This window comes from Oryx dammah, unplaced genomic scaffold (assembly GCF_014754425.2).
Source record: "Oryx dammah isolate SB20612 unplaced genomic scaffold, SCBI_Odam_1.1 HiC_scaffold_17, whole genome shotgun sequence".
NCBI lineage: Eukaryota > Metazoa > Chordata > Mammalia > Artiodactyla > Bovidae > Oryx > Oryx dammah.
In genome coordinates, this window is record NW_024070201.1 from 41,450,891 (window position 1) to 41,475,833 (window position 24,943).

The 24,943-nt window shown below is 51.7% G+C and overlaps 1 protein-coding gene across 6 annotated transcripts in view; it reads right to left on the reverse strand.

Annotated features, from left to right (window-relative positions):
* The window catches only part of AMPD3 (adenosine monophosphate deaminase 3), a 50,580-nt gene that overhangs the window by 11,219 nt on the left and 14,418 nt on the right, over positions 1 to 24,943 (reverse strand). For all 6 annotated transcript variants that reach the window (XM_040258394.1, XM_040258392.1, XM_040258390.1 and 3 more), the window contains 7 exons: positions 14,917 to 15,121; positions 11,644 to 11,806; positions 9,053 to 9,272; positions 6,775 to 6,904; positions 2,836 to 3,030; positions 1,419 to 1,550; positions 727 to 890 (listed from right to left, as the gene is read on the reverse strand). In XM_040258394.1, coding sequence (XP_040114328.1) covers positions 727 to 890; positions 1,419 to 1,550; positions 2,836 to 3,030; positions 6,775 to 6,904; positions 9,053 to 9,272; positions 11,644 to 11,806; positions 14,917 to 15,121 — 1,209 coding nt within the window. The remainder of the gene's footprint in view (positions 1 to 726; positions 891 to 1,418; positions 1,551 to 2,835; positions 3,031 to 6,774; positions 6,905 to 9,052; positions 9,273 to 11,643; positions 11,807 to 14,916; positions 15,122 to 24,943) is intronic.

The following is a 24,943-nucleotide window of genomic DNA, read 5'->3' on the forward strand; positions in this document are numbered from 1 at the left end:
GGTTGGCACACTCAGCACCTACCCATGACCATCAGTGAGCTTTCTTCAGCCAGAGGCCTCACTGGGACGGGGACGCTGGGATTCAGGCTGATCCAGCTCCCTGCCACTCAGCTCAGTTCCCCTAAACCACAAGTCCCAGCCATTCCAGGGGCCCTATATTGCCCAGACTGGAGAGGACAGGGGTAGTCTGAGCCATATCCAGGCAGTAGGCCAGCAATGTAGGCCCCCATCAGGTTATGCAGACTCCCAGCCTCACCCAAAAAGATAATCCATCTTCAAATCACAGTGACAAGAAGATGGGCAGTCGTTCCCCCCAGGGCTTCCCAGGCGATGCAGTGGTAAAGAATCAGCCTGCCAATGCACGAGATACAACGGACACGGGTTTGACCTGTGGGTCAGGAAGATCCCCTGGAGAAGTGCATGGCAACCCACTCCAGTATTCTTGCCTGGAAAATTCCACGGGCAGAAGAGCCTGGTGGGCTACAGTCAATGGGTCGCAAAGAGTCAGACATGACTGAGCAATTGAGCTTGTTCCACCAGGCCTTTGCAATGATATGTTCTTCAAAGAACAGTGTTGAAGCATCACAAGGTATCTGTGCAGACCACCCCTCTCTGTCGGGAGTCCCGGGGACCAGGCCTCGACTGGCACTGGAACAGGCTCAGCAGGTCCTGCGGGACAGGCTGGTGACCCAGAGGACACAGGGCGGCAGCAGCCGCCTCACTTACTAGATCCGGGGCACCTGGATGACCCAGCGCATGTGGGGCGAGTAGACCTTGTTCTGGATGAACCAGCGGGCCAGGCCAGGCCACTCCTCAGGACTGCGGCCGTAGATGGAGAGCCGTGGCTCTGAGTACTGGTACTTGCTCTCCTCCAGCTCCCGGGCCACCTCCTGACACCAAAGAGCTCAGATCAGCCCAAGGGTGAACCTCGGTTGATTCCAGCAGCAGACCCTGCAGCTCCCCCAGCCACCAGCTCCCCGGCTCGGAAGGCCTGATCTACACCTCTTGTTAGCACTCACTCCTCCTTCGTGGGGAAGAAAGCCCTGGGCTTGTACAGTCACCCATGCGACTAGAGGCCCGGCAGCAGAAGCGTCGCCAAACAGAGCGAACCTGTACCCAGTGCAGGCTGCAAACACGCAGAGCAGCAAGCCTGGATGTGGAGGGCTGGACTGGGATGGACATCCTCCCCTTTCTCTTGCCTGCAGTCAGCACAGTCCATATACAGCACTTCCTGCCCACCTGGAAGCCGGCGGCCAGGGCCACAGCACTGGGCATTGGGTACCTGCACCTTGCCTGAGCTGGATGGACAGGGATTCAGGAAGGGGAAGAGGATAGGAGACCCTGCAGGCCCCCAATCCCTGAATGCAGATGCTGTCGGGAATCCGAGGAGGGCCTGGAGATGCCCAGGGCTCACTCACCTTGACCATCCGAGCAAAGTACTCTCCTCCTAGGTAGTTTTCTGTTTTCAGATACAGGTCTCGCAGCTCGCTGGCCCCCACAGGGTTGTACTTGGAGTTGAACTTGTCAAAGCGGTGGAACGTCTGCCGGCCCTGGAGAAAGAGATGCCAGCCAGCTCACACACTGTCCTGCAGCCACCAGACACACGCCGTTATAATGTGGCCTCCGTGAACCACACTGAAAGGCACCTTCTATGTCAGTTCGTACATGGAAGCTTGGAAAGTCCCAGGGCTGGGACCACACGTCCTCACTCGGTCAGCCCTGGGGTCCTTCCCCGAGACCCTATGTAGAGCAGGGTCAAGGTCCTCGTGCTTCTGGGAGCAGGGCTAGCTGAGCGAGCAGAGAATACTGAGCCATCCATAATAACATGTGTCCTATTACTGCTTAGACTGCATAAGGCCCTTTCTCCATCATTCAGTGTTTGGTTTAAGATTTTTTCACTGTGTTGAAATGTATACAACACAAAATATGCCGTCTTAACCATTTTTAAGTGTACATTCACGCTGCTGTGCAGCAATCACCACCATCTGTCCCCAGAACTCTTGTCATCTTATAAAACTGAAACTACATCCTCACAAAACAGTGACTCCCCACGACCCCCTCGCACAGCCCACGGGAACCACCATTCTCCTTTCTGTCTCCATGAGTTTGCCTGTTCTAGATGTCTCATACATGTGGAATCACACAGTACTTGTCCTTTTGTGTCTGACTTCTTTGATTTATAATGCTTTCAGGGTTCATCGTGGATGTGGCAGGTTATCAGTACTTTATCCCTTTTTAGGACTGAATAATATTTCTGTGTGTGTGTGTGTACACATTCTGTTTATCCATTCAAGTGGTGACGGACACTCTTTGGGCACGGTGAGTAATGCTGTGATAAGCACTGCTGTGCAAGGATCAGTTTTAGTCCCTGCTTACAATTCTTTGGGGTATATGCCTAGGATTGGGATTGCTGGAATATACAGTAATTCTATATTTAACTTCCTGAGGAGCAGCCACTGTTTTCTATAGCAGCTGCACCTCCATTTAGTACTTTAATTACACTGCAATGTCATTAAGGCATGTGATAGTCACCATGTTACAAGCAAGGAAATAAAAGCTCAAGTGAATTACTCAAAGGCACTTAACTCTTACATAGCGGAAATGGGAGTTAAAGGGGAATGTCGCTGACTTCAAGTCACACCCTCTTCTCCTCTGTCCCAAGGCTGCTTCCAGCCCTTACTCTCTGAGGACAAACTGCCTCTCACAGTTCCCATGGCTGGAAGAGAAAGAGATGCCTACATAGCCAGCCCCTCTCCAAGACCAATCGTGGCTGCTTCCCAGCAGGCTGAGTCCTCCACCAGGACTGCGTGAGGCCCGGGGGCCGAGCCCACTCACCGCATGGACATCCAGCGAGTCCACAGTGAGGTCATACGGGTCCATGTGCAGGCTGTCGAACACCTGCCGCAGGGTAATCTTCCGGCCCCGCTTCTCGGCCACCGTCCTGTCGGGCTCCGTCTGGTACGTGTGCTTGATGAAGCGCAGCAGGTGCTTCTGGTTCATGCAGGCAGCTGCATGGATGTGAGTGTCCACCTGCAACACAGTGCCCCGGCACATGAGCCGAGCCACCTCCCTCAGCATCAAGAACCAGGACCCCCGGGCCTCGGTGCTGAGTGCAGAGCCCCAGGCCGCCCCACCCCACATCTCTTCTAGAACTGGTCTTCCCCCCTCTAGCCTTGCTGCCCAATCCCCCTTCTTACAGCATCAGGAGACCTTTTCTAAGTACAGTTCAGATCTGGCCATTGTCCCTGTTAACACATCAGTGCTGCCCAACATTTCAAGAAATACGCCCCAGTTCCTTAGCCTGGGATTCAAGGCTTACTTTCAGTCTTAAGTCTCACCTTGCCCTGCTCTCTGCTCCAGCCAGGACACTCCACTTACAGGTACCCGAGGAGCCATGCTCTTCCTCAGCCTGGATGTTTTCCTTCCTCCCAACCAATCTCACCCACCTGGAAGTCTTCTACGACCTCCTCCACACAGAAGCCTATCCTGATCCCCCAAACACAACGGACGAGTTTTCCCCTTGTCCAGCCTGGAACCCTGGCACAGACACTCCCGTCACTGCATGTACCCTCCAGTCCTCTCTAATAAGTTTCTGTCTACTTCATCACTAGACTGGAAGCTCAGTCCTCAAGGACAGAGGCCATGCATCTAAGTCTCTAGTGCCTACCCCAGAGCCTGGGATGATGTGAAATCAACAGATGGATGAACGGACCAGCAAACAGGTGTGGGAGGTTCCGACCATTTCAGTGATATCCACCTCCTCCTCATAGAACCCCGAGGGCTCACGTAATGCCCCGCAAAATCCCACACTTGCCACTGACCTCTCTTAGAACCCCCAGAGCATTCCCCTCAGCCACTAGCCCTAAAGAGACAGAGCCCTGGCTAAGCTGAGGGATGGCCTGAAGTCACGGTGGGCATCCTGACCCTCTTCCATAAAAGCCCAGGGGCCTGCAGGAGGTCCCGGGGAAGGTGGCAGTGACCTCACAGGCCAGGGTGCTGCCACCCACTAGCCCACACTCTGCAGTCCCTGCTGCGGCCAGCTGGGCAGCCTGCCAGGGCTGGGGTGAGGAGGCGGCTGACTTCAGGCCAAGGAATGCTGTCCACAGCTGGCCAGGCATTTCCGAGTCATGCCAAACCCGACGTCCAATCCACTGAACCTCTGTGAGCTTTCCACCAGCCAGCCCCTGTCACCGGCCACATCACTCACTCCTCAGGGCCTTCCTGCCTTTAATCTTGCCATTCCTACCAGAAAGACAGACCACTGGGCCTCAGAGAAAGGAAGCACCAAAAGTTAAAACATCACCCAAAGCTCAGGCCCCTCAGGGACAGGCTGGGCTCATGGGGGAGGCACAAGCGAAGGTCAGCCAGCCTCAGCACAGCCGTCCGGACACAGCTGGGCTCAACCACCTCAGCATGACTTAGCACATTCTGGGCTTTCTTGCTGTCCTCCGGCATCCCAGTGACACACCGCAGGGGGTGCAGCCTGCTTACCCCCGTGAGTCACAAGGTAAGGAAGGAAAACAGCTGCACAATCCAGGAAGCACTGAATCCGAACTTCAGAATTACCAGAGTGATTATTTTAGGAACAAGTAAGACAGCCTGTAATCGGAGGTCAGCACTTCCAATTCACTGGAAGATCCAAAAGCATTCCTTGCTTTCACCTAAACAAACAGCGGTTTCCAAATGGGCTGGCCAGTACCTGGCCTCTAGGCCAACACTATTTCCACATCCATAGCGAAAGTCTCTCAGTTGTGTCTGACTCTTTGCGACCCCATGGACTGTAGCCCGCCAGGCTCCTCTGTCATGGAATTCTCCAGGCCAGAATACTGGAGCGGGTATACGTTCCCTTCTCCAAGGGATCTTCCCAACCCTGGGATCAAGCCCAGGTCTACTGCACTGCAGGCGTCCGCATCTTTACCAGCTGAGCCAGCAGAGCAGCTCAAGAATCCTGGAGTAGGGCGCCTACCCCTTCTTCAGGGGATCTTCCTGACCCAGGAATCGAACTGGGGTCTGTCACATCCATGGCCGCCATCAATAATCAACTACGGCACCCTTCACTAAGCTTTGGGAATAGCCTCGGGAGCCACTCCCCACTGGCCACGTTTGGCACAGAAGATGAAACCTGTTTGCTCTCCCTGATATGAAACTTAAACCAAAGTGGGTAAGGCCTAACCCTACCCCACTGCCAAGCAACAAACACACTCTGGCCCTTGTTCTCAGTTCTGAGCTGAAAACAATCATCTCAGTTACACACACCTGCTGGTTGGGCCTCACGGGGCCAGGACCCATGATCTGCTGTGATGCTGCAGGTAATTTCACAATCCCACCCACACTCCCACACTGACCCATGGCCCCATACAGCTCCTGCCTCAGAGCAGGGCCACCACGACACTGACGGCCACTTGGAAGTGTGGAGGCCACCTCCCAGCCCACCCTGGACTTCAGAATCAGCTCTCCTCCCCTCGCAGAGAATTCCAGGGCAAGAGCAGTCAGCACCCAGGAGACGGGGAGGGGCAGGCACAGCCTGACCTGGAGCAGACCCTGGCCTGTGTTTATGGACGGCTGTGGAGCCAGAGTGCAGCCCAGCACAGACTCAGAGCATCTCCGCTCAGAGAGTACATGAACCTCCAGACTGACAGAGAGCTCGAGGTTTGGCTCTGGTATGTAACCGCAGCCCCCACCCTGCCCCCAGGACTCTCGCCCACAGAGTGGCCAGAGAGCAGCTGGCCAGCCCATCAGCACCCACAGGGGCCCTGCTTCAGAAGCAACAGTGTCGGCGCTGGGGCAGTCAGCAAGGACACCGCTGCAGGAGGCCGGCCGGCCCCGAGCATGCGCATGTGCCGAGAGCAGGGCTGCCCAGAGCTGGGCGAGGAGTTTCCTTGGACACCCATCTAGGGTGTAGGGTTCATGTAGGCAGGATAGAGAGGAGCTGGCCTACTGACTGAGGCACCCATCTGCCTGAGCGCCTGAGGATCACAGAGAAGAAACAGACAGTGCTTGAAGGTTAAACATGCCACGCCGGGGGTGTCCAACACACGCCCTTTCACCTCCGCCTGGAAATCCCCAAGACTCTTATGTGAGCCTTAGAGCTCAGGAGCTGAGCATAACTCACTCTAAGTCAGCTCAGTTCCAACCTCTTCCTGAAAGACACCCCTATCACATCCCTATCAAACTAATAGTACCCAGCTGGGAACTGCTTGTGGACAGAAAGTGACCCTTACTCAGCATCAAGTGCCCCTCACTCGGCACTGATCCCATGCTTGATATATATTAGTTACACAGAATAAAATGGACAAGCAGGAGGCGGCGACCATCTAACCTACAGGCTTATCCCGACTGCAGCCCCTGAGCCCAGGCATAGGCTGCTCCTCCACTCTAGGGGAGGGCAGAGAGACGAACACGTCGGATCCTCTTCCTTAAACACACCCAGGCCGGAAGGAAGCAAAACCACACACTCCCAAGTCCAAAGAGGTCTTAACATTGATAACTGTTTTTCAATCCATGATAAATTTGAGGCCACCTCTATGTCTCAACTCTTATAACCAATTTATAGGCCCTGCTCTATTTTTCAAGGAGGATGGTACATTCTAATAGATATACAACAAAATCATAACAGGTACCATCTGAGGCATGGCCGGACACACAGAAGACTGGCCAGTTTTCCTTTTGTTCACAGGAGGGCCACACTGGGGACCAGCCCCCGACTGGCTCAGGCTGGAATGGGCTGGAATGAGGCCCAGGACGGGAGCTCTGAACGCTGGCCCGCTAACGCACCTTTCTCACATTATAGAAGTCTCGGTGGGGGTTACTCTTCAACTCTTTGAACTCAGACATTTCATTTAACATCTCATGAAGGCTGAACTTGGATTCCAGAAAGTTCAGTCGCCGGTGACAATACGTCTTCCTGCAGGTCGGGAAGAAGAAACCACAGTTGAGAAGTTGCGTCAGTTCTCCAGGCTGGAGACCTCCAGGGTCTGTGGAGACCCAGTCCTGGGTGGAAGGTCAGGATGGAGCAGGGAGGGATGAGAAGGGGTCAGCTATCTGCAGACCCAGCTGAACTGTGTAACCACAGCCACGTGCTCTATGAAATGCGTGGAGAATCCATAGCGGGCAGCAGAGAGCTGACCTCATACAGATTCCTTCTGTATGAGCTTTACAGGTTTAGGCAATTAATCTCAAGCTGCTGTCTCTCATGAACAAATACGGAGATGGTACTGCCCAAGACTGAAGTGAGGGCCAAACTGGCTTAGGGTGTGAAGGGTCCAACTCAGCTTCGTGGATACTCAAAGTCTCCCTCTTCCAGCCCTTCCACCTTTCCACCCTCCCATCTATCCTCTGCCACCTTTCATTCCTTGAAAGGAGTTTCACCTCTGTCCAAAAGATCAGCAATACAGTCAAATCCTAAGGCATGACCATCCCACCTTGGCTGTGACCGAATGACACCCAGAAGATTTCTCAACCCTGAGGCTTCAGGATGAGGGCTGGGTGTTCTGCATCATAGGCAGATGAGGGATATAGGGTGTTGCTACCAGGACAGAAGTCCATGAAAGAACTGATGTCCCCACCAGCTTGCAAAGGCCATGGTGGGGTGGGAGCACCCACTGTTCTCAGCCAACAGCCAGCCCACACCCAGCCCAGGGGCCTGGCCACACGCCTGTGCCACAGCTACACAGAACATGCAACCACAAGTCGGGCCACCCTGCTTCCCTGTGGCCCCAGATGCACACCACTCCCTTGGCACCCAGGCACAGAGACCCTTGTAAAGAGCGGCCACCAAGCCTGGACCAGCACCACCATATGTGTGTCAGGAGCCCACAGCCGAGCATGGCACAGTCTGGGTCAGATGGGATTCCCAAGGGCATCTCTCCCAGTCCCTCTCCCAGCAGGACTCGCCCTGACAGTCTCCCGGAAAGGACAGCTGCTGCTCACACACCTCCCGGAACAGCCCTGTCCCCAAGGCTTCCCCTCAGACCTTCTGTTCACACTGGCTGAGGCAAGCTCCCAGGGATCCCACTCTCCCCTCCCAGCTCTTCCCTCTGCCCTCGGATCACCAAGGACCTCCACCCACTCTGTCCATCCCCTCGGGGCCCACTCTCCTCCCTTGAAACTGGCGTCACCCAACTCCCAGCAAAACCCAAATGGCAGGGCAAGAGAGAAGTCCCTCAGCTGTGACCAGCTTCCTCTGCTCCCGCAAGCTGGGCACTCATGCACAACCTCCACTGCTGCTGCTGCTGCTAAGTCGCTGCAGTCGTGTCCGACTCTGTGCGACCCCAGAGACAGCAGCCCACCAGGATCCCCCGTCCCTGGGATTCTCCAGGCAAGAACACTGGAGTGGGTTGCTATTTCCTTCTCCAATGCATGAAAGTGAAAAGTGAAAGTGAAGTCGCTCAGTCGTGTCCGACTCTTAGCGACCCCATGGACTGCAGCCTACCAGGCTCCTCCATCCATGGGATTTTCCAGGCAAGAGTACTAGAGTGGGGTGCCATCACCTTTTCCAAACCTCCACTGCTGATTCCCTTAAATGCTCACCGAGGAGCGAGGGCCCGAACTCAGGAAGACAGCTCCCTGCCAGGGTAGCTCCAGCTAAGCCTACAAGCATCCTGGGAGTTGTGGCTCAGAGTTCCCAGGCTCCTTGAACTCCCTGCTCCAGAAACATGGAAAAACCAACACCAGAAGCAACAGTCTTCATGGCTCCCTGACCATCTACCCTAAAGCCCTGGGCTGGTAACTGCATCGCTGCTGTCCGGCCAGGGGTGAGGGGTGACTGTCCTTTTAAGGTGCTCAGGTGGCCACGGGCAGGCAGGAGCTCCACACCCGTGCACGCGGAAGGGAAAGGCGGCAGCAACGCAAAGAATGCGCCAGTCTGGGAGGAAGACGTCGCAGGAGCCCGCAAAGCACTGGGAAGAGGGAGAATCCCACAGAGCCCTCTTTCTGGGCTGGTTTACCTGAGGGACAGCCCAGAGCAGAAGGCCTGCCCTGGCGCCTTCTACAGAGCAGCGCTCCCACAGAAAGAGGTGGACTCACTTGGTCATGGAGAGGGAAGGGGACTTACGTGGGGCCATCTGTGATGAGAGCCAGGATGTGGCTCATGTCCACCGTGTAGGTCTCCAGGTCAGGGTAGGGTAGACTGTGGGGCTCCCGGCACTCCAGCATCTTCTTGTTGTCATACACATAGAGGATGCCTCCCTGCATGCGGACCAGGTAGCCCAGGTTGGGGGGAGCATTCTCCAGGCAATAAGGGTCTTCTTCGGGCAGAGGGGGAGGATGAAAGTCTGAAAGACAGGACTGAGTGATAGCAAAATGCCCTTGACCTCAGGAGCTCACGGGGCTCCAAAGTCACATTCTCCGTGGGGCCTGTCCTGGTTGTCTGACCTAAAACCTAAGCACCCCCACCTGCCCCAGCATCTCACCTCCCTCTCCCTGCTTTATTTTGTCCCCTTAGCACTTGCTGCTATGTAAGACAGCTTCTCATCTTTATCTTGGGTGGTAAATGTTCATCTTGCTCATTGCTATATCCCATTTCCTAGAACCATCCCTGGCCCATGGCTGGCACTGCATTTTTTTTTTAACTTAATTGAAATGAGCTTCAGTCTTCTGGGTAGTTCAGGGACATGAAGCTTATTAACACGGGCAGCTGCATCTTCTCCTAACAAGAGAATAGACAGGATCTGGGACTGCCCAGCGGGAATATAATTGTTCCTGTCCTTCCACATCTTCCTGAGCTCAGGGCGGCCAAGGGGCAAGATGGAGAAGCCAGCCCTCCCCATAAGCACAGAATAGGGAGCCTGTGCCCCCAGAGACACAGCTGTCCGTCCCCACACAGTGGGCTGTCAGCCCACAGGAGCCAGAAAACACCTCTTGGCTATTTCCCAGCTATGACTTCGAGCAAACTGGGACTTTACCTCCTGACTCTGTCTGCTCAGCTGAGTATGATGCCCTGCCTTAATGGGCTGCTGTGAGGGTTGCAGCAGCAGGTAGAGGAAGATGCTGTGTAAATATATCACAGGGCGTTATTCTCATCACCCTTGTAGTGGGTTTTCCTGGCTTTCAATAAGCTCTGTTCTGGCCAAGGAAAAGGTTATGCTAAGTAGCAGTAGAACTAGGGGCTTCAACTCTGCACGTCAGCCAACCCTGTATAGGGTCCTCAGCACAGGCAGGAGGAAATCCTGGAATCAGCAGTGGAAGGAAGGAAGGCGGAGTGGCTGGCTGAGTGTCTCCCATCAGAGCTCAAAACAGACTGTTCCTGGAGCAGACGTGAGCCATCCCAGGGGCTAAGGCAGCACAGAGAGGGGAAGAGATGCCACACACACCCCCATCAGGCATGGCCACAGGCCAGCACGTGAGTCCCAAATGCGGGGCAGTGCCCATGAGAAGCAGGCAGTCCGAAAGCCTGGGTCAACCACAGCCTACACTTCACCACACTCACACCCAGGCCCCCAGGACTCTGTTCTGTATAAAGTACACCTTTGACAGTCATTTCTGCCTGCCAACAGTGGAGCAGGAGGGATCAACCCTTAGACAGGGAACTGGGCCCAGGAGGGCTGAGCCCCAGAGCCCCAGGTGGTAACGGATGCCCAAAGTCCAGGTTCAGAGCTTCAAGGAAGCCGGAGAGGAGACATCTTAGCATCAACTCCACCCGGGGTCCTGAGTGCTGGCACAGACCACCAGGCCCTCATCTGATTCCCCCACTACCAGCTTTCACGATCGAGGTCTCCTGTCGTCTTCATTCACGTTGCTTAACTTACAGGCCCTACTGCTCCTGGATCCTTCACAGAAAGCATCCTGCCTTCTCCGATCCCCCGTTCCCTGAACTCCACAGCATCAATATAACTACTGTACCAGTCACTCACTAGATCCAGGGGCTTCCCATGTGGCTCTAGTGATAGAGAACTCGGCTGCCAATGCAGAAGACGTAAGAGATGCAGATTTGATCTCTGAATCAGGAAGACCCCCTGGAGGAGAGCATGCAGCCCACTCCAGTATTCTTGCCTGGAGAATCCCATGGACAGAGGAGCCTGGCAGGCTACAGTCCATAGGGTCGCAGAGTCAGACGCAACTGAGCATGCCCTAGATCCAGAACTGCACCAACTACTTCACATGCATTCTCTCGTTTCATCCTCACAACAGGCCCAAAGGAGAGATATTAGTATTCCCATTTTACAGATTGAAAAACTGAGGTTTGGAGAAATGCCTTCCTTTCCCAAGAAAGTGGTCTTTAGGTTTTTAGAAAGTGGAGCTTAGATCCGAATGTGAGTATGCTGGACTCCAGAGCCAACTTCCCTGCCCTGAGAACACACCCTCTCTGCCTACCCCCAATCCATGCACCTGACCATTAATTTGGTATTTACTGTCTGACTGTGTTTAAGTATCCAGGCTGAGACTGCCCATCTCCCAAGATCAGAGACTGCATTTCAGCCCCTCCGCTCCCCGCAACTTGTACAGCTCAGCTCAAAGCAAGGCACCTGGTGCACATGGAATCAACCCTTGGGGAAACCAGCAAAAAAATCAGTGTAGGAGAAGCCAATACCAGGGCTCTGCCCTTAAAACACCATCTGAGGGAAACACATCCAACCAGTAAGACATACTGACCGACTCTCGGGCCGTGCCCCGCCCGGAAGCCCACCTGCCGCCACAGCACCGTACCTGGGAGGCCCTCTTCTAGAGGCGTGGTGTCCAGCCGCCGATGACCCAGGTACTGGGCCGTGGTGCGCGGGAAGCGGTGATAGGCGAGGCGGGCATACTTCTCCCGGATCATCAGGGCTTTGGCCAGGCTCTTGGCAGCCTGCTCATAGTCCTCCACGGTGATCTGCAGGAAAAAGTTCAGAGAGCAGGCCTGAGGCCGCTGACCCAGTGAGACCTGCCGCAAGGTGGGCCCAGGACAGACCGCAGGGAACTTGGGTCTGAGCAGCACCCCCACCATGGTGGGCACAGAGGCTCCCTCTGCCTGACAGTTTGTACACACACCATGATGTATGTTGCACGCCTGATTTCCTTTTGCAAGCCTCAGATTGAGGGGTGTGCTCTGCAGACATGCAGCCAGCCCCGGTAACAATCTCAGCCACTGAGTCTCTAATGAGCTTCCGCGGAAGACGACACTTCACACGTGCTGTCACACGTGAATGCTGAGGGATTAAGTGCATTCTGGTGACTCCACTGGGAGGGGCTGCTTGCCTCTGGCCTCCTCCAGATTCTGCCCTGTGTCCCTCTTCCCTTTGCTGATTTTGCTCAGCATCCTTTTACTGTAGTAAATCCTAGTCATGAGTGCAGCTATGCACTGAGTCCTAGGAGTCCTCCTGGCAAATCACGGAACCCCCTAACCATAGGAGGAGATTTGGGGCTGTTGGGAGGGAGGCAGGTACTCCAATGTGCACACCCCAGGCCAGCACTCAGCACATCAGACCACAGGCCAGCTGCTGCAGCACCCGGCACACGAACAGGCCCAGCCTGGACCGTGCCCCTGATGGAGTGAGCATCATCATGACCAGCTAAGAAAATACCTGGGTCCTTCCGAGCGCTCCGTCTGCTGCTTTGCCAACCCCAGGCACCCCAATCCGCCCAAGCAACAGACGCTTACAGGACGGATCCTTTCCACAAGTTTCATTTTGGTCCTCACTGCCACTCATCTCACAACTGGGGAAACAGAGACCCAAAGAGGACAAATCACAGAAAGTCATAAGGTCACACTTCAGACCCTGAACGGATTGACTCCTCAAGCCCAAGGATGCTCTGCTTTCCCAGAGCTGCCTCGTACTCAGAGGCAAATGAGATAAACGCCCACCTCCCAGGGGACTTGTTCATCTCTGTCTGTTGGGAAGGATGTGTGTGGCAGAAACCTGAGCGTGCTGGGGGAGATAAGCAGCTAAACAGTCAGTCATTCATAAGAGGGGATAAGAGATGCGGAAAAGGGAGGTACAAGATGGAGCACAGAGGGAGGAAGGCTGGGGCCCCCTCTGCTTCAGTTAAAATAAAAATCATTTTTAGTTTTGAAATGTTGTAAACATACAGACAAGCACTGAAGATGACAGACGCCTGTGCATCTACCTTCCAGAGCTGACACCTTTAACATTTTTTATCACTGTTTCGGATGTCTTATATGTTTACATAAATAGATCATCGCAGATGCAGCTAAAACTCTACCCCCGCCCCCCTCAGAGGAAGGTATATATCTTTCCCATGCATGTGTTTCTACTTTTACTTTTGTTTCCCCCTTGCTTTTTATTAAGGAAGTAGCTTCTCCTTTCCTGACTCCAGATGTCCCATGATGGGTGTTAACTCCATTTTACACCTTCTGATGGCTTCTGAGAGCACAGGTGAGCAGACAACACCAGAGACAAATATGTTCCTGCCCATGACAAAGCCAAACACTTCACCTGCAGGACCGACAGACCCAGCATGGCACAGGGCTCGGGCCAGGCCTGGAGGTATCAGAGATGAGTTCAGCATCCCAACAGACCAGCCAGCTTGTTACCACTCACATCTCAGGCCTGGCAGCAGACCCATGGAGGGCCAAGGCGACCTGCAAGGTCAGCCTGCCACTTACGAACTGGTGGCTCTCTGGGGACCAGTCGCCCCGTTCAGAGGCTCCATGCCCTACAATGTGCCAACAAGGAGACTGATGGAAAAGAGCTGGTTAACACACCAGCCAATGTCCTCCCTTCAGCTGGCTCTCAGCCCCCTCTACTCTCCCTTTTGGCCACTCTGCCCACATGCAGGAAGTTGGGTGGGCACCATGGATTCCTGGTCAGGATGCTATATCTCCAAACAAGGCCTGTGCTATTTGCAATCCAACCAAAATCCCCATCCATAGAAAGGAACTTAAAGTATGGTTCATCCTCACAGTGGAATATTATGCACCTGTTTTTAAAAAAAAAAAAAAAAAAAACAAGGAAGTTCTTGATATAATGATATAGCGTTATCCTCAAGATATACTGTTAAGGGAAAACCTAGGCTCAGTATAATGTATGGTAACCACCATTTGTGTAACAACAAATAAATCAACTACATTGAGCATAGAAAACATGAGCACGGTAGGTACACAGTTTACTGTGTACGAATAAATAAGAAACCAAAACCAAGAACTGCCTCAGGGGAGGCGAATCGGGTAGCTAGAGGACTGATATAATTTGGGGGCCTTTTAAGTTATAAGCCATATGCGGAGATCTACTATTGATTTTGTTAAAATAGAAGAAAATTTATAAGAGTAATAAGTCACTCTGTCTTCTCACATACACTGTATATCCTAAAAGTACTGTTAAAAAGAAGAAAGAATAACAAGCCAACTGAGGCATGAGTAGTAGGTTGAGGGCCAGGAAGGCAGAACCAAACCTGGTGCTAAGTGATATTTCTCTTCAAGAAGCAATAAAAATTCAGCATCCAACCAGGTGAAATTCGCACATTTTCAGTGGCTACGTTAACTGACTTGGTGCAAACTAAGCTTGATCACATTCTTGTCAAGATTCTCTCTTTCCGGTTCGAGGGTCTGGTCTGTATTTAAGAACATGAGTCCAAGCACAGAGGAAGAGCTAAATCAGCAATAACTGATGGCAGGCAAACCAATCAACACCAGGACTTGAAACCATTCAACATCTGAGAACTCTGAAGGGCCCAAACTGAAACCATCTCCAATGGGCTACAGGGAGAGCAGGGTTCTGGGCCCAGAGCCCATATGGAAACTACAGGCCACTCGATGTGCCAGCCTGCAGCCCCAGGCCGTCCCCACAAGGACAGCAGTACCCTAGACACACACCCACACCCGCCACCTTGCCTGGAACCCTCCTTCTCTCCAGATGTCTGCCCGCCACCTCCCAGACACTCACAGGCCAAGCCAGGCTTTGGGGTCTGGGCGTGACCCCAGGGACCCCAGCTTTTGTACAAGGCGCGCTATGCAACACTCACACAGCCTCCAGAGAGCCTTACCCCGGCACAGTAGTCTCCACTGATGGTGACCCGCTGGAACTCGGGCACGGCATAGGGTGCGGGCACAGGCAGGGGAGTGGCTCCGGGGAGCACGGGGGTTGCAGGAGATATGGTCGGACTGGCTGTCGGGGGACCCTTCCAATCTTGCTGTGTCGGCATTTGCAGAGACAGGGACTGGGATCGAATCATCTTAAAACTTTTCTTTCTAAAAGTCAAGGACAAGCAAAAGTGAGAGACAACAGCAGCTAATCGGGGAGAGTGAAGACACTCTGTTACAGACATGGCAGGAGAATTTGGCTCTGATTAATCAGCGGTGCTGGCCCTACAGTTAAGAAGTTTCTAATTATTCATGCCTTCCTCTCACACATGTCTCTCCACATGCAATACTCCAGACACCCCTCTATGCAGCCACTAAGAACTGCTTGGGCTGTGTTTGCATGACACGTGGAGCAAGTAAATAGGCAAATATCTCAGGAGACAGAGAACAGACCACACAGCAGGGGTCTAACACCAAGGGCAGAAGAGGTGAGGACGATGTCAAACTGGCCAGCATGCCATCTTCAGATAAGCCAAACTCTGAGTTCCAGCCTGTGAAGGGTCTCAATTACAGCACATTTCACAATGTTGATAATTTGGGGCACTGGAGCCAGAGACTGACAGTCAGCCAGTCCACCTCCTGTTTTCACAAAGGAAGAGTCAGGGGTCCAGAATGTGAAAGGACTTCTACGAAGTCCTAGCCAGGCAGCTAGCACTCAGCTTCCCACCTCCCTGGCACCCCAGCTCCCCTGCTGCTCCTTCCTCCAGCCTGGCAGTACCTGCCACCTGCTGCTGGCTCAGGCACAGATCTGTAGCTCTGTAATGGGAAAGCGACTGATCGGCATCAATTTCACCTGCCACCTTGACACCAAAAGATGATTTCACAAACTCGTGAGCTCATGCTTATTTGCAAGGCTGTTTTGTGAACACTCACCTTCCTCATTAACTAATCAGTAATGTTTCAAATGACACCACCATAAGCTCTAGGATCCCTGGGCAGGGAGCTCAGCAGCAGGGAGGTAACGCCATCAGCACTCCCCTCTCCCGTGTCTCTTTCTGTCTCCGAGGAAACCCACCACCGCTGCCCAGTGATGTCCGATGCCAGCAACCAGCTGACTGCTTGCCCTCCTGTGCCATGGGGCCCAGCAGTGTCCTGGGTACTGTCCCAGCACAACCAGAGCCTACAGCCACCAGCGAAGGACTCAGTGACAACCGTGACCCTTCAGAGCCCCTAGCACCTGCCCCCTTCTCCAGGCACCAGTGACAAATACAGGGTGTGGAGAAATCAGTAAACAGACCTTATGACTGACCCGGAAGCAGCTGTCTTCCTCCTGGCCCTTGGCCAAACCTCTTCCCACAGCCGATTTTTCAGGAAAACAGTTCCCTGCTCTGTCACCTACTGCTTGCCACAGCTCTCGGTTCTTATCTGTCCATATGTGTTATCACCTCCTCAGGGACCTGTTTATACTTGGAAAGTGGAGGTGGTCCTTTTTCAGAAGTCTGTCTTTGCCCTGCCCCTGCCCCTGCATAAAAGATGTACTGGGTTGTTCAGGAAACCCAGGCTGAACTCCAGGAATATCTAGTCAGGCTTTTCTGAGCCCGCCATCCATCCATCACATGGAGCTGAGTCAAACATCCCATTCCAAGGAAGATGCCAACTCACACCTGTCAATCATTCCTTAGAGGCAGACTCACCGGAAGTGATGAGGTTCCCACTTTAGCATCTTTCAGATGTTCACACCTAGAGGAGCCATTACTTCAGGCTCCCTCTCATTTTCTGACAGGTTCAGCCAGACCCTGTAAGACTGGCTTCCATGTCACTCATGTCTACCAGGCCACTGTTTTAATCCCTCTGCCAACTTCACCCCACAAGCCTCAGCCAATGTTGCCTGAGGACCAATCCTGCTAAGGAGAAGCAAGATGATATCTAAGATGACAAACAGGTAAGAAATTTAAAAAAAACCAACAACACCAACCATGATCAGAAAGTGGGAAGGCTGCTTAAGGAAAGAGGCCACCAGGCTTATCCGAGAAATGACCATATTCCTCTGCCCCCATGAATAAGCCACCAGCTGGCTCCCCTCCTCTCCTCAATTCTCCTTCTTGAAGACATCCACGATGACTCTAGTCTTGGTCACCAGGTGAGCTCCAGAATTATCACAGGTGAACACAGACTTTGTAGGGATAAGGTACAGGTTTAACAACAGATTGGGCCCAGACACCCTAGGCAAGTGCTTGGAATAAGCAGAGCTACCATTAGGCTTGTCTCTAAGAAAACTGGAAAAACGTAACAGAGCGCAAGGAGAGGGCCCTGCATTCATCTTCTACGGCTGCACGATAAACACAAGCCCGGTGACCGCAAGCCATCCCCACTTGCTGGCCCACAGATCTATACGTGAAACGTCCAGGTGGGCGCGGCTGGGCTCTATGCATGCCCAGGGTGTCAAAAGGCCAAAACCTGGAGGTTGGCCACACTAGCCTCTGAACTGGAGACCCTAGGAAAGAGTCTGCTTTCACGCAGGCAGTTGGAGAATTCATCTGCATGTGGCCCTACACTGAGGCCCTGGCTCCTCACTGGCTATGGGACAAGGCTCGCCCTCTAATTCTTGCACACAGCGCCTCCATCTTCTAAGCCTGGCGCAGTGTCTGGCTCTGGCACTGGGAATCTCTGACCTCCCCTCCGTGACCCCTGAGCAAACTCCCTGCACCAACTGCTGCTGTGATCAGGTCAGGCCCACTCACCTCCCTGCCTTCAGGTCCGCTGAGCCGCACAGCACAACGTAATCACAGGAGCAATGCCTCGTCACATTCAGAGGGTCTGGAGATTAGGGACGGACACCTCTGGGGGGACGCTCTAGAAACTCTGTCTACCGCACGTCCACATCTCGTGCCCATTCTGGGCAGCTGAGGCTCAGCCACAAAGGTGCAGAGCGGCAGCTGAGTGACGGAGAGTGTGTGTGTGTGTCCCAGCCCTCTCATGGCTGTCTGAAGCCCCACCTGCATCACAACAATGAAGTTACCAAATGCTTTTTCTGAATTACAGAACCATGCAGTATCCTGGCAGGAAAGGATTTTAAAGCTACACACCCCAATCCTTGAAGGGAGCCTTTGTCTGAATACATCCAGTGATGGACAGCTCACTACATTTCTGAATAAGACGTCAGCAGTCAACCATTTATTCAAAAACCATTTCCCAAGGACCTACTCTGAGCCATGCCAGTGCCAAACACGCAAATACAAGGTGAGCAAAACACGACCTGTTGCCACTGCTAGAAAGCACTCCTTGTCATGGGCCAAGATCTGTCTATCCGCAGTTCCGCCTGCTGCCCCTCGTGTGAGCCCTTGGGACACAGAGTAACCCGGCTGGCTCTGCCAAAGCTGACCCAACCCTCTCCCTTCCCCACCCGCAGGTCCACCTGGCAGAAACGCACTGCTGCCCAAGAACTGGCAGGGAGCAGGGCTATCAGGACACCAGCTCCAGGCCAAGCCCGCGGGCCCAATGGGCCCAGAGCAGCTCTGTCCTCCCTCCTGGCCATAGGGACCTTCCTGTCCCACCAGACCCTCGGCTCAGGACACGACCTGGTCGCCTGGGCTGTTAGCAGGCGTCTCTCAGCACCTTGCCTATGGCCCTTGCCTGCCCCTGCCACTCTCTGGGCTCCCACCCTCACCCTGCCCTTCCCTGCCCCTAGGCACTCCAGTTAAGAGCCCCAGAGCCTCCACGCTCTCCCAGAGAAGAGTCAGCATCTTCTCAGGGGCCTGCAGCCACTGCCCTGTGAGGTCTGGCCAGGGCAACCTTTCACCAAAGGCTCTGAACGACATACAGCGGGTCAGGAGGCACAGAGGATTTCACTTTACTCAGCAACGATGTGCCCGGTCCTGGGGCTAGACGGGTAGACAAAATACTCCTCTGACTCCAGAGGCTGACCTCGATGTCCAGACATTTCAATAGATTACCATCACACGACGTGGGTAGTGTGATGAGACGAGAGCAGGAGGGTCAGAGAAGGCTCGCTGCCTCATTCCCAGAGGGAGAGGGGAACGTTCCCGAATGGGAGACTTGTTTGAAGCCCCTCTACACACACACACACACACACACACAGACACACACACAGACACACACACACACACACACAGACTGACACACACAGACACACACACAGACACAGACACACACACACACAGACACACACACACAGACACACACACACACACGTTGTTTTGAAAGCCCAGACCACTCCAGATGAGAATTACTGTGCTAAAGGCTGGAAGCAGGAGTCAGACACCAGCACAAGGTTTTATGAACAATCTGAACCTGAATGGTTTTAAGTGGGGCAGGCAGTTCCCTCTTCCACAGGCCCATCTGCTCCCACTGCTTCCACTGATTCACGTGCAAGTGGGGTCCTGGGTCTAAGCAGAGGAGCAGTTGAGGAGCTGGCACCTACTCTGTGATTGAAACCAGAGGCCTCAGCCTGTCTGAAAGGGAGAAGGCAGGCAAGCCGACTAAGACACATGCTGCATGGTGGGCGCCAAAAGGTGGGTGTGCAGAGGGCACACACTTGGTGTGTCTGACTGCATGGGTGCAGCCGACTTGCACACTGAAGCCCACCAGGGATGAAGGCTCAGAACCTCCATCTCTCCCTTCACCTCCCTGAGACCTACCACTGTCCTCCCACTGCTCCTGACCATGTGTCGCTCTCTATGGACCTCGCTCTCCCTCTCCCCAGTCCTTCTCAGCTACTCTTCCTCCCCAGAGAGCACACTGAAGTATGGTCTTCCTCAAGTCTTAAACTCTCTTAACGTTAAAAGCAGATAAATTAACCTGTTTCAAATGAATCTCCTTTGTCAATGGCCCTGAACTTAGACGTGACTTAGCCCGATGTAAGAAGTTTCATAAAACAAAATGATTTAGCTGTGCTATGTTCGATTCATAACAGGTATGTTTCTCTAGTTTACTCAGGGAAGTGACTGTTCTGGAGCTAAATTTTTCAAATAAACTCTGTCCCCTTTTGTTGTTGTTCAGTCGCTGTCGTGTCTGACTCTTTGCGACCCCATGGGCTGCAGCACACCAGGCTTCCCTGTCCTTCACTATCTCCTAGACTTTACTCAAACTCAAGTCCAGCCAACAATCTCATCCTCCGTCTTTCCCCTTCTCTTGCCCTCAATCTTTCCCAGCATCAGGGTCTTTTCCAATGAGTTGGCTCTTCCTATCAGATGGCTGTCCCCTTTATACTCTAAATAAAAAAAAAAACTTCAGTGTGGCTTTTAAAAATGAAATTCATAATTCCTGTATCTGAACCAGTGCATGCTGAACATAATTGAAACTTCTTTCCGTGACTCAGTGTCATCATCACCTTATTCAGTCACCAGCTTAGAGACATTTTGGCCCAAGACTGCTGTGCTTTGAATTCTTGCGTCTGATTTTCATAATTATTCTGTTTCTTCTTTCACTGTGAACTGTTAAATAATAACAAAAACAGGAACACTAATGATGTCTAAGCACGAGTGCTAAGCAGTCATCCTTATTAGCTCATTTAATTCTCACAAGGTAGGTCCATCATCCTCGTTTTGCAGATCAGGAAATAGGAACTTAAGGTCCTCACCTGAGGCCACTCAGTCGTAAGACACAGGACATCACTTGAACCCAGCTGGTCTGGTTCCAAAGTCTGAGTTCGTAATCACCGCACAACATACCTGTGACTCTGCCTATAGACGTCCCTCTCTTACTTTTAATTTGCTTCCTTAAATCTGTCACAGGATAAGAAACAAAATAACCAAGCTTATTAGAACTCAGTGTGAAACAAGAACAGAAGATGGGATGAGAGAATTGGGGGGATGACAGCTAAAACATACAGGATTTCTTTCAGGGGGGAGGGGTTGAAAAATGTTCTAAAATTGACTGTGGTGATGGTTGCACTTTGCAAATATACTAAAAAACCACTGAATCATACACTTTAAATGAATGGATTATATGGTATGTGAATTACACCTCAATAAAGCTGCTTAAAAACGAGAAGAAGAAGTAGAGCGCCGAAGGAGCCCTGATGTGCATTTTGGCTGCACATCAGATATTGTTACAGGGTTGTCACCCATGCTGGCTACATTCCAGCTATGTATATTTGCAGGGTGGGTGAGCTCTGGCTAGGTGAGATAATGAGATAAAAAGTGAACAACAGAGAGCTTCCGGGTGCCAGCAGGGTTTTTCAGTCTTCTTTTCTTTGCCTCCTAACTTTGATTCCATAGACAGCCTACCCCTCCCGCTCACCTTGACGCACCTTGAGTCTCAACAGAGACCTGGTCAATGTCATCTTCCTAAGGAGGCAGAGAGGTCCCCGCAGCAAGACGTCACTGCTGACCTCCTGATCTGGCCTGCAAACCAAGCGCCTCTTTGAGCAGCCTGGTGTGCCAGCTCCCTGGAGAGGGCCCCCAGCCCTGGGAGGTTTATGACTGAGCCCAGTTCAGCTCTTAGAACTGCTGGAATCCTGACAACAGCCTCCATATTTTAGGGGCTCATCTTTCTTACTCACAATCCAAGTTTCTCATTCTTTTTCTAAGAAGCTCTTTTACTTCCAAGCTCTAGCTAGTGCCTTTACATTAGACTTTAAATAGTTTTTTTTATTTTTATTTTTTTAATAATAAGAGAGAAAAAGAGAATGGTTGTACAAAAAAGCTTTCTGTAAGTACCAGAAACTTTCGGGCTTGTCTGAGGAGCCAGGGCGAGGGAGACCTTTTTCCAAACTGGAAGTCCCATCTAATGTCACAGTTTGAAACACAAATCCACAGACTGGGTATCTGGAAACCTGCTTCTGGCTCCAGGCCTGGGGGTTCCTTGTGGGAGGGCTCCATGTTACCATTTATGTTCCAGAGTGTCAGGGACAAGCGAGAGAAAAAGAGGAAGCTGCAGAGAGGGTTTCTCCTCCAGACAGTTCACATCTGAATATTTGCATAACAGTGCCTCTACTGAGCAGCGAGGCTGAAAGCCACAACTGGGGGTGCACAGCTCCAGAGGATACCAGGATGTCTGACCAGTAGTCCAGGGGCCAGATTGTACTTTGGAAGAAAAGGAGCCAGTGGGCAGCAGGGAGCTGTGGCCCAGGTTTCCCTCCGTTTCATTCAGCAGCCAGCAATTACATCCTGGAGAACAGTCCCCAGTGTCTCCACATGGAACCAAGGACCCCAGGCCTGACTGGAGACGGGATAGCTTTGTGGTTAAAGTGTGAGGTTCTACATTCAAAAGACCTGGGTCACTTACTGGCTATGTGTCCTAATCTGCAAAATCAAGATAAGAATATCCACTTGATAAGCTTAATATGGACCTAACAAAAGCAGAAGAGACTAAGAAGAGGTGGCAAGAATACACAGAAGAACTGTACAAAAAAGATCTTAATGACCCACGTAATGAGGATGGTGAGGTCACTCACCTAGAGCTAGAGCCAGACATCCTGGAGTGTGAAGTCAGGTGAGCCTTAGGAAGCAATACTATAAACAAAGCCAGTGGAGGTGATGGAATTTCAGCTGAGCTATTTAAAATCCTAAAGGACAATGCTATCAAAGTGCTACACTCAATATGCCAGCAAATTTGGAAAACTCAGCCATGGCCACAGGACTGGAAAAAAGAATCCCAAAGCATGTTCAAACTATCATACCGACACACTCATTTCACATGTTAGCAAGGCAATGCTCAAAATCCTCCACGCCAAGCTTCAACAGTATGTGAATGGAGAACTTCCAGATGTACAAGCTGGATTTAGAAAAGGCAGAGGAACCAGAGATCAAATTGCCAACATCCGTTGGATCATAGAGAAAGCAAGAGAATTCCAGAAAAACATCTACTTCTGCTTCATTGACTATGCTAAAGTTTGTACAACAAACTGTGGGAAATTCTTCAAGATGGGAATACCAGACCACCTTACCAGCCTCCTGAGGAAACTATATGCAGGTCAAGAAGCAACAGTCAGAACTGGACATGGAACAATGGGCAGGTTCAAAACTGGGAAAGGAGTAAGTCAAGGCTGTATATTGTCACTCTGCTTATTTAACTTATATGCAGAGTACATTAGGCAAAATGCTAGGCTGAATGAATCACAATCTGGAATCAAGATTGCCAGGAGAAGTTATCGACAACCTCAGACAAGCAGATAATACCAGTCTAATGGCTAAAAGTGAAGAGAAACTAAAGAACCTCTTGATGAAGGTGAAAGAGGAGAGTGAAAAAGCTGGCTTAAAACTCAACATTCAAAAAAAAAAACAACATTCAGAAAACTAAGATAATAGAACTCAGTCTCATCACTTAATGGCAAATAGATGGGATAAAAGTGCAAGCAGTGGCAGGTTTTATTTTCTTGGACTCCAAAATCACTGCAGACAGTGACTACAGCCACAAAATTAAGACACTTGCTTCTTGGAAGAAAAGCTATAACAAACCTACACAGTGTATTAAAAGGCAGAGGCATTTCTTCGCATTCAAAGGTCCATCTAGTCAAAGCTATGATTTTTCCAGTAGTCAAGTACAGATGTGAGAGTTGGACCATAAAGAAGACTGAGCACCAAAGAGTTGATGCTTTTGAGCTGTGGTGCTGGAAGACTCTTGAGAGTCCCCTGGAAGCAAGGAGATCAAACCAGTCAATCCTAAATAAAATCAACCCTGAATATTCATTGGAAGAACTGATGCTAAAGCTGAAGCTACAAGACTTTGACCACCTGATGTGAAGAGCAGACTCATTGGAAAAGACCCTGATTCTGCAAAAGACTGAGGGAGAGGAGTAGAGGGTGACAAAGGATGAGATGGTTGGATGGCATCACCGACTCAATGGACACAAATTTGAGCAAACTTCAGGACAGGGGAGCCTGACATGCTACAGTCCATGGGATTGCAGAGTTGGACGCTACTGAACAACTGAATGACAAAGTTTACTATACAGATTAACTTAGCCCGCCGTAAGGTTGCTGCCCATCTCTGCTACAGGAAGTTGAACAGTTAAAATTTCCATGGGGCTTACCGTGATCCAGGCCCTGCCCTAAGCCTTTTGCATGTTAATTCCCTCACTGCTCACAACATCCCATGAAAGTAGCTCTTGACTGGTCTTACTTTACAGATGGTGAAAAACTGGGGCACAGAGAAGTTTCCTAAGGGCCCAAAGTCACAGAGCATCCCAATGAGTAGCAGAGCACAGCAGTCCAGGGAGCCGTGCCCACTCTGAGGTGGCGTCTGTGGCAGCAGTGGAGAAACGGGATGTCTTTCTCCTACCACACTACCACTGCTCACCAACACAGGTTAGGTTCTGGGCTGGATCCTTGGGATATAGTGGGAGCCAGACACAGTCCCCAGGGAGCTTCCAGTCAAAGGGGGCAGACAGATGCAAACCAAGACCACCATAACCTAACAAGTAGGGAAAGAATGAAACTTCTGGAGAGAAGGTTGCTGAGGAATTTCTGGAAACCATGGAGCATCATTTGGATTCAAGAGTAGGAAGGCTAGCTGTTAGCCTGGTCATTGATAACAGAAGAATCTCTTTTGCAGATGTCAGGTCCAGTGTCTCTCTGTAGGAAACTGACCTCAGAAACCTATCATTTCTAGTAATGCAAAATGTCAGGACTCCTTCTCTTCTCATTATTAACGGTCCAAAATGCTCAATTCAGAAGACAGAAGGTCCTGCAGAGCATTCACTTCATAACATCTATTCAGCCAGCAAAGTATGGGCGAGGGGCTCCACAGTCAGGCTCTGCTTTACTCTCCAGGGTAACTTGTGACCACCTCACTGGCTAACGACACCAACGACCCCTTCACTTTACAGGCTTACAGCCCCTCAGAGGAAGGAAAGCACTTATACTCTGCACAATAAAGCTCTGTTCTTGCCCTTATACCAATACTTGATTTTTTTACTACTTTCCTAAAAAATGTTACCAAAGTACTGAAGTTCTATACTATCAAGAAAGGAAAGGACTTGCCTTTTAAAATGAGGCGGTACCTTAGGAAGGACCTGGCGATGGACTG